Source organism: Budorcas taxicolor, chromosome X (assembly GCF_023091745.1).
Source record: "Budorcas taxicolor isolate Tak-1 chromosome X, Takin1.1, whole genome shotgun sequence".
Taxonomy (NCBI): Eukaryota; Metazoa; Chordata; class Mammalia; order Artiodactyla; family Bovidae; genus Budorcas; species Budorcas taxicolor.
The window spans coordinates 91,942,934-91,958,348 of NC_068935.1; the positions used below are offsets into that span (position 1 = coordinate 91,942,934).

General features: G+C 40.3%; 1 protein-coding gene across 1 annotated transcript in view; it reads right to left on the reverse strand.

Annotated features, from left to right (window-relative positions):
• Window positions 1-3,522: 3,522 nt before the first annotated feature.
• Window positions 3,523-15,415, reverse strand: part of FAM120C (family with sequence similarity 120C) — a 144,008-nt gene continuing 132,115 nt past the window's right edge. Inside the window, exons 13-16 of the mRNA XM_052663185.1 lie at window positions 13,934-14,132; window positions 8,503-8,641; window positions 8,051-8,108; window positions 3,523-4,560 (exon numbers count right to left, since the gene is read on the reverse strand). Coding sequence (XP_052519145.1) covers window positions 4,309-4,560; window positions 8,051-8,108; window positions 8,503-8,641; window positions 13,934-14,132 — 648 coding nt within the window. The 3' untranslated portion in view covers window positions 3,523-4,308. The remainder of the gene's footprint in view (window positions 4,561-8,050; window positions 8,109-8,502; window positions 8,642-13,933; window positions 14,133-15,415) is intronic.

Here is a 15,415-nt window from a genome sequence, read left to right on the forward strand (position 1 = left end):
AGAAGAGATATTAACACAGGAAAAAACATTGAAAGATTTTACATTGGTCAATAACATCATTTATCAGGGAGCACTAAAACTCAATGAATCCTTGTAGTTAAAGTTTCTTTACCTAGTATGTTATTCTAGAAATAGAATAGAATAAAATAAAAGGTGGATGAGGAAGTGTCTTCTGGGAAGTAACTAAAATGAATTCATCAGCTTTGGCGGGGTTATGAATGATTAATAAAAACTGAAATATGTAATTTGTTTCATTTACATGAAAATCCACTAGTCATCAGTTACTACCAACACGGACAAAGAGAGCATCTATAAAAAAGTACAAGGGCAATGTCAAAAGCTGCAGTGGGCACCCTAGCACAGGGGGTATTTTATTTTGCTTTTACCTTGGAAAAAATGTTTTGTAAAAAAAATATGAAGTTCTTTTCTTCGAACAGCAAAATAACCTCTGACAATCCTGAAGATAATTAGCAGTAATAGGGGAATAGGTACACTGAGCTCTACCTGCACCAGCAGACTATAGCAATAAGCTAAGGGAAAAGAAAATGGAAAGTCAAATAAAAGAAGGTGCCAAAGTCACAAGAGGGAGAAAAATATAGGGTGACACACAATGGAATAGTGAGAACTTACCCTCCGAAACCCCGAGCATATTTGGGAAATATGCATTAGGAACTGAACAAGTAAAATGATTAAACCTTAGTAGAATTAACTAACTACTTAAACTGTGGTCTACTTGTACTGTCATTTCAATGTGGGGTGGGGAGTCTTAAAGGCCGAAAGGGTAGCACTGACATGCTTACAGAAGCCTTCTAAGGTTCCAGTGGACTGGATCTCTATAGCCAAGCAGTTACTTCCACATTCTTTTTACCCTACATAAACTTTCTTACCCCAAGCCCCTTCTTAACCACCCTCTCTAATGCCTTACATGACTTTTTCTCAGTGATTAAAACAAGTTAATGTGATTTGGCCAATGATGCCAGGAAATCAAGATGCAGACAAAAACCAAATGTCACTAGCTAAAGCAAGTGCCATTTCTTCGGTTTTAAAGTCTACCCAAAGTCCTACTGGCTTAGAATGAAAATGGTACAAGTGAGCAGAACTTTTATCAGGCCTGGTCCAGACTAGACTGGCCACTGAATAAGGGTGGGAGTTATAGGCTGACCCCAAGATATACCAGCAGAAATCAAGAACTGCAAGTCCTTGAGGATCTGTGGCTGTATATATCCAGGGTGCTTTTGCTTATGGCCCTACAAAGTAAAGGGGTCATTTCTGGGGTTTCCTAAATGATGTATGACTTTGTTCAAGAAAGTCAGAAATTGAACCTCAAATGAAGGATGACAGTCTCTTCAAGTGGTACTCACAACAAAGAACAGACTCAGTTCCCTAATTTGAAAGAAATTAGAAAAAGTTGATCTTGAAACTAGAAAAAGTTAATCTTCCAGTGATAAACCTTAGTCTTTCTGACTTCAAAATTATATGTCTTGGCAGATAAAATAATAGGACTATGGCCCTTTATAGTTCTTTCTTGTAACCTTACAAACTCAAAATTCTGAATCTAAATAAAAATCAAAGTTGGAAGTGAGTCACTTGTTTCATTCTGGGCCAGGCTAGGAGAAAGTGGAGGTGTGTGGAAGGGAGAAAAGCAAGCCTTTTGGCAAACTGGAATCATCCCTGTCAAACAGCAGTTTTACTTCTCACAGTGAATGCCTACAAAATAATATATCTTCTTAATGCTGTGAGAGTTAACAATACTGTCATTTGATCATATCAAATAGATTCAAGATTTACAGAAACAGCAACTGAAGAAAATACCTTATATAACTCCAAGTACTTCCAAATAGAAAATGGAGCTAGCTAGCTAGTTAACACAGTTCAGTGATTCTGGTTACTTTTAGAGCTCCAAAGGATTCCTCCCTCTGTGGTTCCAGAAAGAAATTTCCAAGTCATGTAAGTTCGCTATTAAATCCTTCTCTTGCTGGAAATAGAAGTCCTAACCATCAAGATGTTGTGAAAGGTTGGGCAGGCTAGGAAAAGAGCGGGGAAAACTAGGGGAGCCAATTCCATAGAGGAAGCTTTTGTACACTTTATTATTGGTTACATTTGCCTGGGTACGCATTCTTGTCATCCTGCTCTGGTTTATGTAAGAAGTGTCTGGGTAGGGGAAGAGGCATTCTAGACCTCCCCACCTCTGCAAACTGTGGGTTCTCTTAAACTGGGCCAGACTAGGATAAAACAATCTGAGACATCTTCAGTCTTTCATGATACACTCATTGTAAGTGGGCAGAAGGCAAACAGCTTTCTGGTTGTCTGGAAAAATGTCACCCAGGACCTGTTCTGGGTTAAGGCGCATGAGGTTTTTCAAAAAGAGAGAGGACCCTGCTAGAAGTCTAGTCAGTTGTGTTCCTGTAGAAATGGTACTTCTTGGGCAAGAATATTACAAAGCCCAAAAGGAGGTGTATGAGGCTAGAAGCCTCAATTCCTGAATGAAGACACATGCTAATCTGTTGCAAGCCATGTTCCCATCCCTTATACTTAGGCTGCTGAGGAGGGAAACTGGAAGTGCAAGGTTGTCTCAAGAGTATCTCTGGCAAAGAGTAACAGACTCTTTGTCCCGGGCAGATTCTGATCTTACTTGGGGGCCAGGAACCTTTCATAGAACACCCCTGTTGGCCCAGGCCAGAGTCCTCTGAAGTCTTCCTTGCAAAGCAAATGAAAAGATCCAGTAGTCAAAATGTCAATGAATAAATGAAACAATCTAGGCATGTAAAATCAAATTGTCGATTTCCTCACACTTCCCTACCCACTCTCCTTCAGGGATTCATGGCAATCAATTCTAGCCTAAGGCCAGTTTGATCCTAGAGTTTCAGATGAGATTTCCCCAAACTGGCTGCAAGCCCTGGTAACTACCTTCCATCTGCTTTCTCTCTCCCAACCAGGCTGCTCCTTCATAAGAAAACGCCCAACTCTTCCCAATCCTACTCCAACCTCCTGTTTTTACCATAGGGGATGTGAGGACTCTGATCAAGATTAAGCTTGTAACAATCCAACTGTTTGTTGTTCTGAACAGGCAATCTCTGGAAAGTACTTTTTGTCTGCTTAGAGAAGCCCATCTTCTTGTAATTGTGATGGGCTATGACTTAGTAAGGATTTTTAAACTGTGGTCTTCTGAAACCCACCACTCCATAGCAGTGGAAGCATTTCTGGGAAATTCAGTAAATCTTCTGGGACATCATCATGTATGTATGTGTGTGCATGTATATATATATATATATATATATATATACACACACACACACAACATATATATATTTATATATACATACATACACATATATTTTTATATATATATAAAATATATATAGATAAATAGATCTGTCTCTTTATATAAAGGGTATGTGTATGCATATAGATACACACATTCATATATACATCCACCCAAACATCCATACAGACAGACACACACACACATGCACGCACGCACGCACACAGTCTTTTGAGTTCCCTTTAGAACACCATTTAATTACACTGATTCCCACCCTTGCAGGGAGTGGGTAAACTGCACCACATCTTCTATTTTACAAATAATGCTTTAGTTCAGAGGCAGGAAAAATCTGCCCAGTACTTTTTCGACTCACTTGAATCCCCCAGTACAAAGGCCATTGGTAGTTATTTTAAGTGTATAAAATTAAAAAAAGAATAAAAAAAATAAAATAACCAATACTACCTCACTTCCCTGAAAACATCTACCTATCTGATTGTCAGGCCAGAGCTAGAGGCGGTAGTACAAATCCCTGGCATAGGTGAGTGGGGAAAAGAGTTAGAAGGATGTGGATACTGATTATACATGAAGGCCCTACCAGTTCATAAAGAAAAAAACAAGTTAGGAAGCCATAGGTAGCTGTATCCACCATCCCATCGGTTTTGTAAATGAACATCATAATAAAGACTCAGAAAACCAAAGCTAGACCTTTTCTGTAGGTCCTTACGTGATGATACCCAATAGTCTGTGCATTAATAGCCTCCCAGGGGAGGTAAAGAGAATATTGGCACTATATATTCAATTTTAGAATAGGAACTAGTCTTGTTGCCATTCATATTTGATCAGAGCTTCTCTAGAAACAGACTGCTGAGTCTGGAAGCCCAGAAAAAGACAGGGAAGGGGAAAAGATGGATACCAAAGAACACCCCCATCAAAATCCTAAACAAAACTAGGATAAGCATTTCATGTCCTCCTCTAACTTAGGCCTAAAATCAGAGAAGTATAGGTTTTCCCCTCTTCCTGATCTGCTGAAGCCATCTTCTTGCTTGTTACTCCTCTTTCTGTTGTGTCACAGTTCCTAGCTTTTGCTCTTGTAAGCGGCTCTTCTCACCATTCTTCCCAGGGAAGTACCGGTTACTGTTATTATACACACTGCTGTCTCTGGATAAGGCACACTGTGATGAAGCTGGAAGATGATCATTCGTCTCTTCCTTGATCAATGTGCCACTGTTTCCATCTACCTGTGAGCGAGACCGACCTTGTTGAGGCTCCAGGGATTTAGAAACTCCATCTGAAGAGCTCTGTCAAAAACAGAGATAGTCAGTAGGAATGGTAATCCCAAAACTGGCTGATCCTTCCCAAGAATGTTTATAAGCTAGCCTGTGGAAACTGCTTCAGTTCTTAAAAAACACCAAAAAGCCCAAAGCTTGTTAGCACCTAGTACACTCTGACACTGTCTGGAGAACTTAGGGTGACAACAAAAAGATCTAACTCGAATCTAACGGCAATGACAACACCACAATAACGGCCCAGCTACTATTTACCAAGTTTTACAGTGTGTTTTTTCAAATGCCAAAAGGCACCTTAAATGGTAGATATTGTGACATCCCATTTACAGATGAGGAAGCTGAGGCTCAAAAAGATTAAAGTAACTTGCTTAAGGAGATACAAGTAGAAAGTAGTGGGGCCAGGATTCCACTCCAGGTCAGTCAGCCTCTAAAGTTTATTCTCTTAACTTCCATGCAGCCATCCAATACCGACAGCTGGGTTTGTAAATGAAAGGAAAAGAAAACAAATGATAAGATCTATGTGCAATATTTCACAGAATCTTTCATAACTAAAAACAATCACTTGGTTTTAATTTCAGCAATGGTAACTGCTCCTGAAATGCTAATGCCATGAACTGCATCACCTTGAAGTGCAGTACTGGCTCCCAATGAGTATTATTAGGAATAATAAGAGTTTCTGATTATTAAGTGGTTGGACATGCCAGGTATTCTGATGATGGTTTCACAGATAAGACAGACAAATGAGGCTCCAAAAAGTAAAATGACTTGCTCAAGGTCATTGGCATGCCCAGATTTGCATCCAAGTCTGTTTGATTCCAAAGACATTGTTCTTTCTACTGACACAATACATAATGGAAATCTAATGCCCATTGAGTACGTGGTCATTATAGATAATAACTACCAATATTTATTGAGCACTTCCCATGTACCAGGTTCTATGTTAAAAACTTCACTATATTATCTCATTTAATACTCAGAATAATTCTGAGGTAGATACCAATTCTTCCATTTTTATAGATGATGGAACTAGGGCACAGAGAGGGTAAGTAACTTGCCCAAAGTTACAAAACTGGTAAGTGGCACTGCCAGATTCAATGCTAGATCCTTTGTCTCTAATACCTATACAACATAGAGGTTACTGTGAAGTTTTTCTCAAGAACCTAGAAATAAGATGAAACTAGTAATGGAAGGAATTAGCCATGTGAGTCAACAAAGAAATAAAAATGTAATAAATAAGAGACTGAAGAATTTGAGAATACACAAAACTCCACCGACCTAGGAATAATCTCATGAAGATAGGACTGTAATGGCATATTTAATAAACTGGAACAATTAATTATCTCAGATGGGAAGATGCCTTAGCTACAAACAAAGTCAATGTAAGGATTTCCTTGGCCAGGCTACCTCTAGAGTAAGTAACAGTACCCCCAGAAATCTTAGCTAAGAGGAATTTAAGATCATCTATCATCCCTTTTTCCCCTCTAGTTTCCCCATCTAGAAGAGAATAATAGTATATGACAGAGGATGAGATGGTTGGATAGTATCATGGTATCACCGACTTGATGGACATGAGTTTGAGCAAGCTCCAAGAGTTGGTAATGCACAGGGAAGCCTGGCGTTCTGCAGTCCATGGGGTTGCAGAGTCTGACACGACTGAGTGACTGAACTGAATAGTATATATTAACTAGATATCAAATAGTATCCATAAACCAGTATCTATTTCACAGGTTCATATAAGGAATCAATGACACACACCATGTAAAGCATGGTGGCGTCTGGCATGCTGTAAGAACTCAGTAATTGCTAGCTAATATTACTGTTCTGATTCCACACCCTCAGGCAAACTTCTGATACCATAGCCTCCTTGGCAGCTTGCTTAGAGAAAGCAAGCTCTGATCAGACATGGTTAAGAGCATGCATACAAGAGTCAGGCAGGCCTAGGTATGAATCTTGTCTAACAATTACAGTTGTTATACTGTATCAGAATTAGCACAGTACAGGGCTTTGAAATCAGTCAGCTCAAGCTAGAATGCCAACTCTAATACTAACTTGATGGTCAAGATGCTTTATTCTCCTGAGCCTTAGTTTTCTCCTGTTTAAAATAGGAATAATAAGTACCTGCATTTATGAGTGACTAGGAAAAAGTATACAATATATTGTGATAATTATTTCTTTCCACTGTAAATTAGTACTTTACCTTTCACCTTCTCCCTTCTCGTCCCCTTCCCCACTCCTTTAGCCATATCCACAAAGCTATTTCTGTGATGTTGGTTAATGTGAGCAAACCACTGAAAGATAGATCCACTATGATTGCACCAAAGATATCAAGTTTTTTAGGCTGCATGCCTACTGATCAGTCCCTGAATCATAGTGAATTCATCAAGGCTGTAGTACCTTGTATATGTGTATGTGTGCTCAGTCATGCTCGACTCTTTGTGACCCTATGGACTGTAGCCCACCAGGCTCCTCTGTCCATGGGATTTTCCAGACAAGAATACTGGATTGGGTTGCCATTCCCTTCTCCAACCTTATGAGAGGGCTATCTTATAGGGTACTACCTTATGGGAGACTACCCGAGTGATCCATTTTCCTGCACAATGCAATCCCTTTTCCCTTACTGAGCAGTTTCTGGAAAAAGCTGAGAAGCTTTGGAAAAAACCCAAGGTCACTTCTTTCTGGCTTTGGAGTACATTACAAAATACATGTAGGGGACTTATCACTGTAGTTTCATGTTGGACTCAAAATAACATTAAAGCAAATTTGTATTCCTTGAGAAAACATTAGAAAATGGGAGTAACATGGATGCAATGAGGGCTGGCTATATACATGAGAGAAGAGCTGGAATTGAGGACTGATGATAAAATGGCCTTACAGAATGGTCTCATCAACGACCTTTGTGAGGATTAGAAACCACATGTAAAATGTCTAGTAGAGGGCTTTGGAGAACGCAGGCACTTAAGAAATGATAGTTACTATGCTACGAGGAGCCCAGCAGTCTGAAACCAGTACAAGATTTTGGATCTCTACAGGGGGATGGGGGACCAGTGAATTTGAAGACCAGTGAGTTTCAGACCATTCCGAACCAGCAAGAATAAGCAGAATGGCAGTGCCTCCTCCTCTCCCATCATCAGCAAAGGCAAAAGTCTAATTTTCTAAGCATCTCTGGTAGCACCACAGAAACTGAGGTGTGCTGTTGGAATCCCACTGTTAATTTCACTTTGGCCTCTTTATGGTTCATGTAGTAATGCTTTGCTAAGTGCAGTCTTTAGGACATAGTACCAAGTTTCTATTTTGTGGCCTCACTCAGGGAAAAGGATAACACTCTGCAGCCCTGTGGGATCAGCCTGGGCAGGTTAACCCTCAAAAGACTGCTAGAGAGTAGGCAGATGAAAATAAATGCTGGGAGAAGCTACGAAAGCTCCCAGGTTTCCATGCCTGATCTGATCTCTTGCAAACAAAAACAAAAACAAGAAGAGGTAGATCATCTCAAAAAGGTACTTACTTGTTTATTTCCTTTTTTGTGTCCTTTGGCACCTCTACCAGTCTGTTCTTTTCCATGCCTTGAGAAAGTGGGGTGGGGGGGCGGGGGGAGAAAGTGATCATGAGAAACACATAAAGCCCATACCTCCATTTTCACTTAATTAACTACTCACCTCCACTAGCAAGTTTGACCCTCTTAGGTTAGATGCCTCTCCTCTGCGTTACCAGTGTAAACCTCTATTTGTCACTTCTATGTTATACTGAATTGTCCCGTGTCCCAAGTCCTCCTCTAGGGCAAAAACTGTTTCAAGGCAGGGCATTTATTATATGTTTACTGAACTCAACTGAAAACTGACTTTAAAAATGCAAAGTTAGTTCATGCCTCTTACCTTAATAAAAGGGTTCAATAGCTGGGCATTTTCCCAAGAGCACCTTGATTGATACTAGCTTATACCAACCTATTCAAATACATACCCCTTTCCTGGCCCACCGACAGAAACCACTTGCATGCCAAAGGAGCCTCGCCCTCTAGAGGATCTGCTGCCAGCCCACTGGCCCACAACCATCCCAGCAATCTCCAGTTTTCCTCCTTGGGGTGGGATTGGATGGAGTCCTAGAAAGAGAGGAACAATGGCAGCAGTGAATGGCAAGTGCAAGGTAGGATAAGAGGTGGAATAAAAGATCCACAGCCCACCTACTCTATGTATTTTTCCATTTCTCTATGATAAAAAGACTGTGATAACAACAAAGGGTCACGGTGGAAGCAAATTTCAGAAGAAGGGGTTGAAAATCTACATACATCCACTTTAGCAAGTGCGGTGGGCCTGATTCATTTTTCAACTACAGAGCCTATACACAGTAGGCATTCAGTATTTGTGGAGAGAGAATGAGGTCTTAATATCTAGCTATTGGAAAATTATAGGCCCAAACTACCTTTTTAAAGCAGGAAATGAATTTATTTCATGTACACATGTATTCATGTATTTCCGGGAGAAATATCAATAACCTCAGATATGCAGATGACACCACCCTTATGGCAGAAAGTGAAGAAGAACTAAAGAGCCTCTTGATGAAAGTGAAAGAGGAGAGTGAAAAAGCTGGCTTAAAGCTCAACATTCAGAAAACTAAGACCATGGTATTTGGTCCCATCACTTCACAGCAAATAGATGGAGAAACAGTGGAAACTGTGGCATACTTTATTTTCGGGGAGTTCCAAAATCACTGCAGATGGTGACTGCAGCCATGAAATTAAAAGATGCTTACTCCTTGGGAGAAAAGTTATGACCAACCTAGACAGCAGAGACATTGCTTTGCCAACAAAGGTCAGTCTAGTCTAAGCTATGGTTTTTCCAGTAGTTATGTATGGATGTGAGAGCTGGACTATAAAGAAAGCTGAGTGCCAAAGAACTGATGTTTTTGAACTGCAGTGTTGGAGAAGACTCTTGAGAGTCCCTTGGACTGCAAGGAGGTCCAAGCAGTCTATCCTAAAAGAGATCAGTCCTGGGTGTTCATTGGAAGGACTGATGCTAAAGCTGAAACTCCAATACTTTGGCCACCTCATGGGAAGATTTGACTCATTGGAAAAGACCCTGATGCTGGGAGGGATTGGGGGCAGGAGGAGAAGGGCTTGACAGAGGATGAGATGGTTGGATGGCATCACTGACTCAATGGATATGAGTTTGAGTCAGCAACTCTGGGAGTTGGTGATTTACAGAGAGGCCTGGCATGTTGCAGTCCATGGGGTGGCAAAGAGTCAGACACAACTGAGCAACTGAACTGAACTGAACTGATACATGAATTTATACATCCTCATGTAACTGGCCAAAACTACTTTTGATTCAAATGCATGTCACTACACACTGGAGGATTAGTCAAACAACCAAACAGAACAAAAAATAATGAAACTAAACTAACAGTTTAATGAAGATGTTTTCGAATTGTGCTGGAGAAGACTCTTGAGGGTCTCTTGGACAGCAAGGAGATCAAACGAGTCAATCCTAAAGGAAATCAGTCCTGAATATTCATTGGAAAGACTGATGCTGAAGCTCCAATACTTTGGCCACCTGATGCCAACAGCCAACTCATTGGAAAAGACCCTGATGCTGGTAAAGATTGAGGGCAGAAGAAGGGGAGACAGAATGAGATGGCTGGATGGCATCATTGACTCAATGGGCAAGAGTTTGAGCAAACTCTGGGGGATAGTGAAGGACAGGGAAGCTTGGTGTGCTGCAATTTATGGGGTCACAAAGAGCTGACACAACTTAGCAACTGAACAACAACAAACTAACAGTAATTTATGATTACAAAGTGAGAATAGTAACACTTGAAAACCAGAACCAACTAAAGACAAGATAGCATGATATCATCTTAAAACAGGAAATTCCAACTCTGTGTGTGAGTTCACAAGCACAGTACAGGTCTGCAATTTGGCACAAAAGAAAGCTTTCATAAGACAGAGAATGCTAGTAAGCCTTTAACTTTATTTTATGGAAAAAACCCAAGTATTAATAACTCTTCACTCATTTAGCAGATTGTTAGCAAATAGCCCCTCATTTATATAAAAATGGGAGTGTAAGGAACTAGGTGACTAGCCAATCCTAAGCGGGCAAGAAAGATTTGCATTTGGGGATCCTATTGTGGTCTTTAAGAAGGCAGGAGGCTCCTCATGAGCCACCAGTAACTGAAGACTAGGTTTTATCACTGGGAGCTGGGAGAATGGTGAGGACCTTCTGAGAACTTGGCCTTAATTAAAGCTATCTTCTGAGACACAATAAAATCAGCATGTAAAGAATGAGGGCAGGCATCTGTAAAAACATCTTCAAAGGATGGAATGAAGGGCTGGCTCCCTGGTTTGTGAGACCTAATCATTACCTGAGTGAACTGAGCAGATATTTACATTGCTCACCTAGGCACATCCTTGAATTAAAACATCCATGCTGAAGTTTGTGACCCTAAATTTAAGACAAATTTCAACTTCCAAGCTTTACTATTTTTAAAGTGATGAGCAATATACAACACACACTTCAACCATACCACTGTCACCCGATCACAGAATCTTGACATTTCATGTTAAAATGTCCCCATTAAAATACTGTTTCACCAGCAAAAAAGGTTGTTTGAATTATCAGGATCAGTACCTGACCTACCTAAGCAAGAATGTTTGTTTGTCATTAAGCCACAGTTCAGATATCACCATAATTTATTCATACATGTGTGTGCATACTGTGTTGGTCAAAAGGTTTGTTTTTTTCTGTAAGATGGCTCTAGTAGTGCTTCAGTTCAGTGCAGTTCAGTCACTCAGTAATGTCCAACTCTTCGTGACCCCATGAATCACAGGATGCCAGGCCTCCCTGTCCATCACCAACTCCCAGAGTCTACTCAAACTCTTGTCCATCGAATGTGTGATGCCATCCAGCCATCTCATCCTCTGTCGTCCCCTTCTCCTGCCCCTAATCCTTCCCAGCATCAGGGTCTATTCCAATGAGTCAAATCTTCACATGAGGTGGCCAAGTATTGGAGTTTCAGCTTTAGCATCAGTCCTTCCAATGAACACCCAGGACTGATCTCCTTTAGGATGGACTGGTTGGACCTCCTTGCAGCCCAAGGGACTCTCAAGAGTCTTCTCCAACACCACAGTTCAAAAGCATCAATTCTTCGGTATTCAGCTTTCTTCAGAGTCCAACTCTCATACCCATACATGACTACTGGAAAAACCATAGCCTTGACTAAATGGACCTTTGTTGGCAAAGTAATGTCTCTAATATGCTGTCTAGGTTGATCATAACTTTCCTTCGAAGGAGTAAGTGTCTTTTAATTTCATGGCTGCAATCACCATCTGCAGTGATTTTGGAGTTCCCCCAAAATAAAGTCTGACACTGTTTCCACTGTTCCCCATCTGTTTCCCATGAAGTGATGGGACCAGATACCATGATCTTCGTTTTCTGAATGTTGAGCTTTAAGCCAACTTTTTCACTCTCCTCTTTCACTTTCATCAAGAGGCTTTTTAGTTCCTCTTCACTTTCTGCCATAAGGGCGGTGTCATCTGCATATCTGAGGTTATTGATGTTTTTCCTGGCAATCTTGATTCCCGCTTGTTTCTTCCAGCCCAGCGTTTCTCATGATGTACTCTGCACATAAGTTAAATAAGCAGGGTGACAATATACAGCACTGACATACTCCTTTTCCTATTTGGAACCAGTCCGTTGTTCCATATTGTTCTAACTGTTGCTTCCTGACCTGCATATAGGTTTCTCAAGAGGCAGGTCAGGTGGTTATCAGTGTGCATCTATTTAAAAAAGAAAGGTTAAACGCAACTGAAATGCAAAAAAAAAAAAAAATTTGTGCAGTGTATGGAGAAGGTGCTGTGACTGGTCGAACATATCAGAAGTGGTTTGAGAAATTTTGTACTAGGGATTTCTCACTGGACAATGGTCCAGAGTCAGGTAGACCAGTTGAAGTTGATTGGGATCAAACCGAGACATTAACTGAGAATAGTCAATGTTATACCACGTGGGAGATAGCCGATATACTCAAAATATTCAAATAAAATGTTGAAAATCATTTGCACCAGCTTGGTTATGTTCATCGCTTTGATGTTGGGCTTCCACATAAGTTAAGGGAAAACCTTCTTGACTATAATTCTGCTTATGATTCTCTACTTAAATATAATGAAAACGTTTCATTGTGATGGATAATTAGAAGTGGATACTGGACAATAATGTGTAATGGAAGAGATCATGCAGTAAGTGAAATGAACCACCACCAACCACATCAAAGTTCAGTCTTCATCTGAAGAAGGTGACGTTGTGTATACGGTGGGATTGGAAGGGGGTCTTCTATTATGAACTCCTTCTGGGAAACCAAACGATTAATTCCAACAAGTATTACTCCCAATTAGACCAACTGAAAGCAGCACCCAATAAAAAGCATCCAGAATTAGTAAACAGAAAATGTAAAATCTTCCATCAGGATAGTGCAAGACTATTTGTTTTTCGATGATCAGGCAACAACTGGTACAGCTTGGCTGCAAAGTTCTGATTTATCCACTGTATTCACCAGACACTGCACCTTCAGATTTCCACTTATTTTAGTCTTTACAAAATTCTCTTAATGGAAAAAATTTCAATTCCTTGGAAGACTATCAAAGACACCTGGAACTATTCTTTGCAAAAAAAAAAAAAAAAGTTTTGGGAAGATGAAATTATGAAGTTCCCTGAAAAATGGCAGAAGGTAATGGAACAAAATGATGAATACCTTGTTCAATGAAGTTCATGGTGAAAATGAAAACTGTGTCTTTTAACTTTAAAAATGAAGGAACTTTTTGGCTAACCCAGTATATGTATATGTGGATCCACATGTATATCTATGTATTTGCTTTCCTCACTAAAACACAATCCCCTAGAGGGTACAGACTGTGACTTATTTCTCTCTATGTTTCTGGAAATGTGTTAGGTCTACCCTTAGAGTGGAAATGGGTATATCAAGCTACGGTTGTTTGCTGATACTAGGCATTTACTGACTTCCCACTGCTCTTCCTGCAAGTTCCTGTGTACACCTGTCTATGGGGAATTAGTGGGCTAACCAGCAACCATGAAGACCCAGTTCACATGAACTGCAGTTCTCAAAAGTAAAATGTGACTCTTGGTTTCTACATCAGTTACTTCGTAAGTCAAAACCTTAGGAACTAATAACTTCCATGGAGAGTAGTCTGGGAAGTCAGTGGGCTTTCTTCCCTATGCTACACGCCTCCATTTCAATAAGCTACTCTTCAAACCACACTACAGCACAGACCGTAAATGAGGTAAGATATATATGAAACTGCTGATTCTGTAACTGGCAATAATTACTGGATAGGTTATTATGAAATAGATTGACAATGACAAACACCTTATTCTTAGGTACTGACCTGCAAACCCCCGGCTCCTTCCTTGAGGGGGAGGTGGCATTGGGCCCATGGCTCGGGGGTAAAGTGAAACAGGGTACAGAGAGGGCACCATGGGAGGCATAAAGGTAGGTGATGGAAGTAGAGAAGGCGGTGGATGGTTCATGTTGACTCCTTCAAGTATGCTCTGTCTCATCTTCTCCACTTTGGTTGCCAGGTCAGCCTTCAAATGAAGAACAGAGTAATAATAGCAGCTGCAACTTTTAAAACTTCTCCTATGTTTCAGGCACAGTATTGGGTGGTCTATGTACAAACTCACAAGTCTATTCCCACGAATAGAATCATGGCCTGGAGTTAAATGGCTCAAGGCAACATACTCAGCGAAGCCTCCCTGACAACAAAGCTCCCACTCTTTGCATGATGTCAAACTACCACCATACTAGTTCTGACCAAGGGCTTATGAGGCACCATGATTAGGTCAAGAAAGACAAATACAACAATGAGTATTTAGTAATGCCCAATCACACAGCCAGCAATAGGCTAGGTTATTTTTTAAGGGGGAGGTAATCGAATTACGTAAAGAGAGAACAAAACTTGACACATACAAACCCTTTTAACCTTCTCTCTCATACTCAGGATCAGAGACCATGGCCTCTATCCAGGAGAAGTCCATGCCTCTAGTCAAGAGGTCAGCAAGCTTGTTCTGAAAAAGGCCATACTGTTTCTGTCACAACTACCTGACTCTCCCATTGTAGTATGAAAGCAGTCATGGACAATATGTAAATGAATGAATGTGGCCATGTTTCAAAAAGTTTTATTGGAATAAAAATTCAAATTAAAAAAAATCTTTCTGTAGTTTGCTGGCCTCTTCTCTAATCTATCAGCTTATTCCCCACAAACGGACAAAGAAGAAAGTAAGGGCTCGTTTCCCTTGCCTTCTTTCATCTTTCCCAAGGCTTTATTGGAAAAAATATCCCCTGCTTTTACTCTGTCATCTATTTTACTGCCATCTTCTATTTATAAAATAGTTCCTTTACAAAAAATATCATTTAAAAAATGACTTAACTTTTGTAAATAAGTGAAATGAAATTCTAAGAATGAGGAGAAAGGCATATAGTATATCTGAGCATTCATTCCATGGGGAAAAAATAACTCAGAGCAAAAAAAAGGAATATGAAAACTTGAAGCCTCATTATAAAAAAAACCAAAACTCTTCCCAACATGATTTTGTTTTATTAATATAAATTTATTTATTTTAATTGGAGGCTAATTGCTTTACAACATTGTAGTGGTTTTGCCATACACTGACATGAATCCAACAAGGGTGTGCATGTGTTCCCCATTCTGAACCCCCCTCCCACCACCTCCCTCCCCATCCCATCCCTCTGAGTCATCCCAGTGCACCAGCCCCGAGCATCCTGTATCCTGCATCCAACCTGGACTGGCGATCTGTTTCACATATGATATTTTACATGTTTCAATGCCATTCTCCCAAATTATCCCACC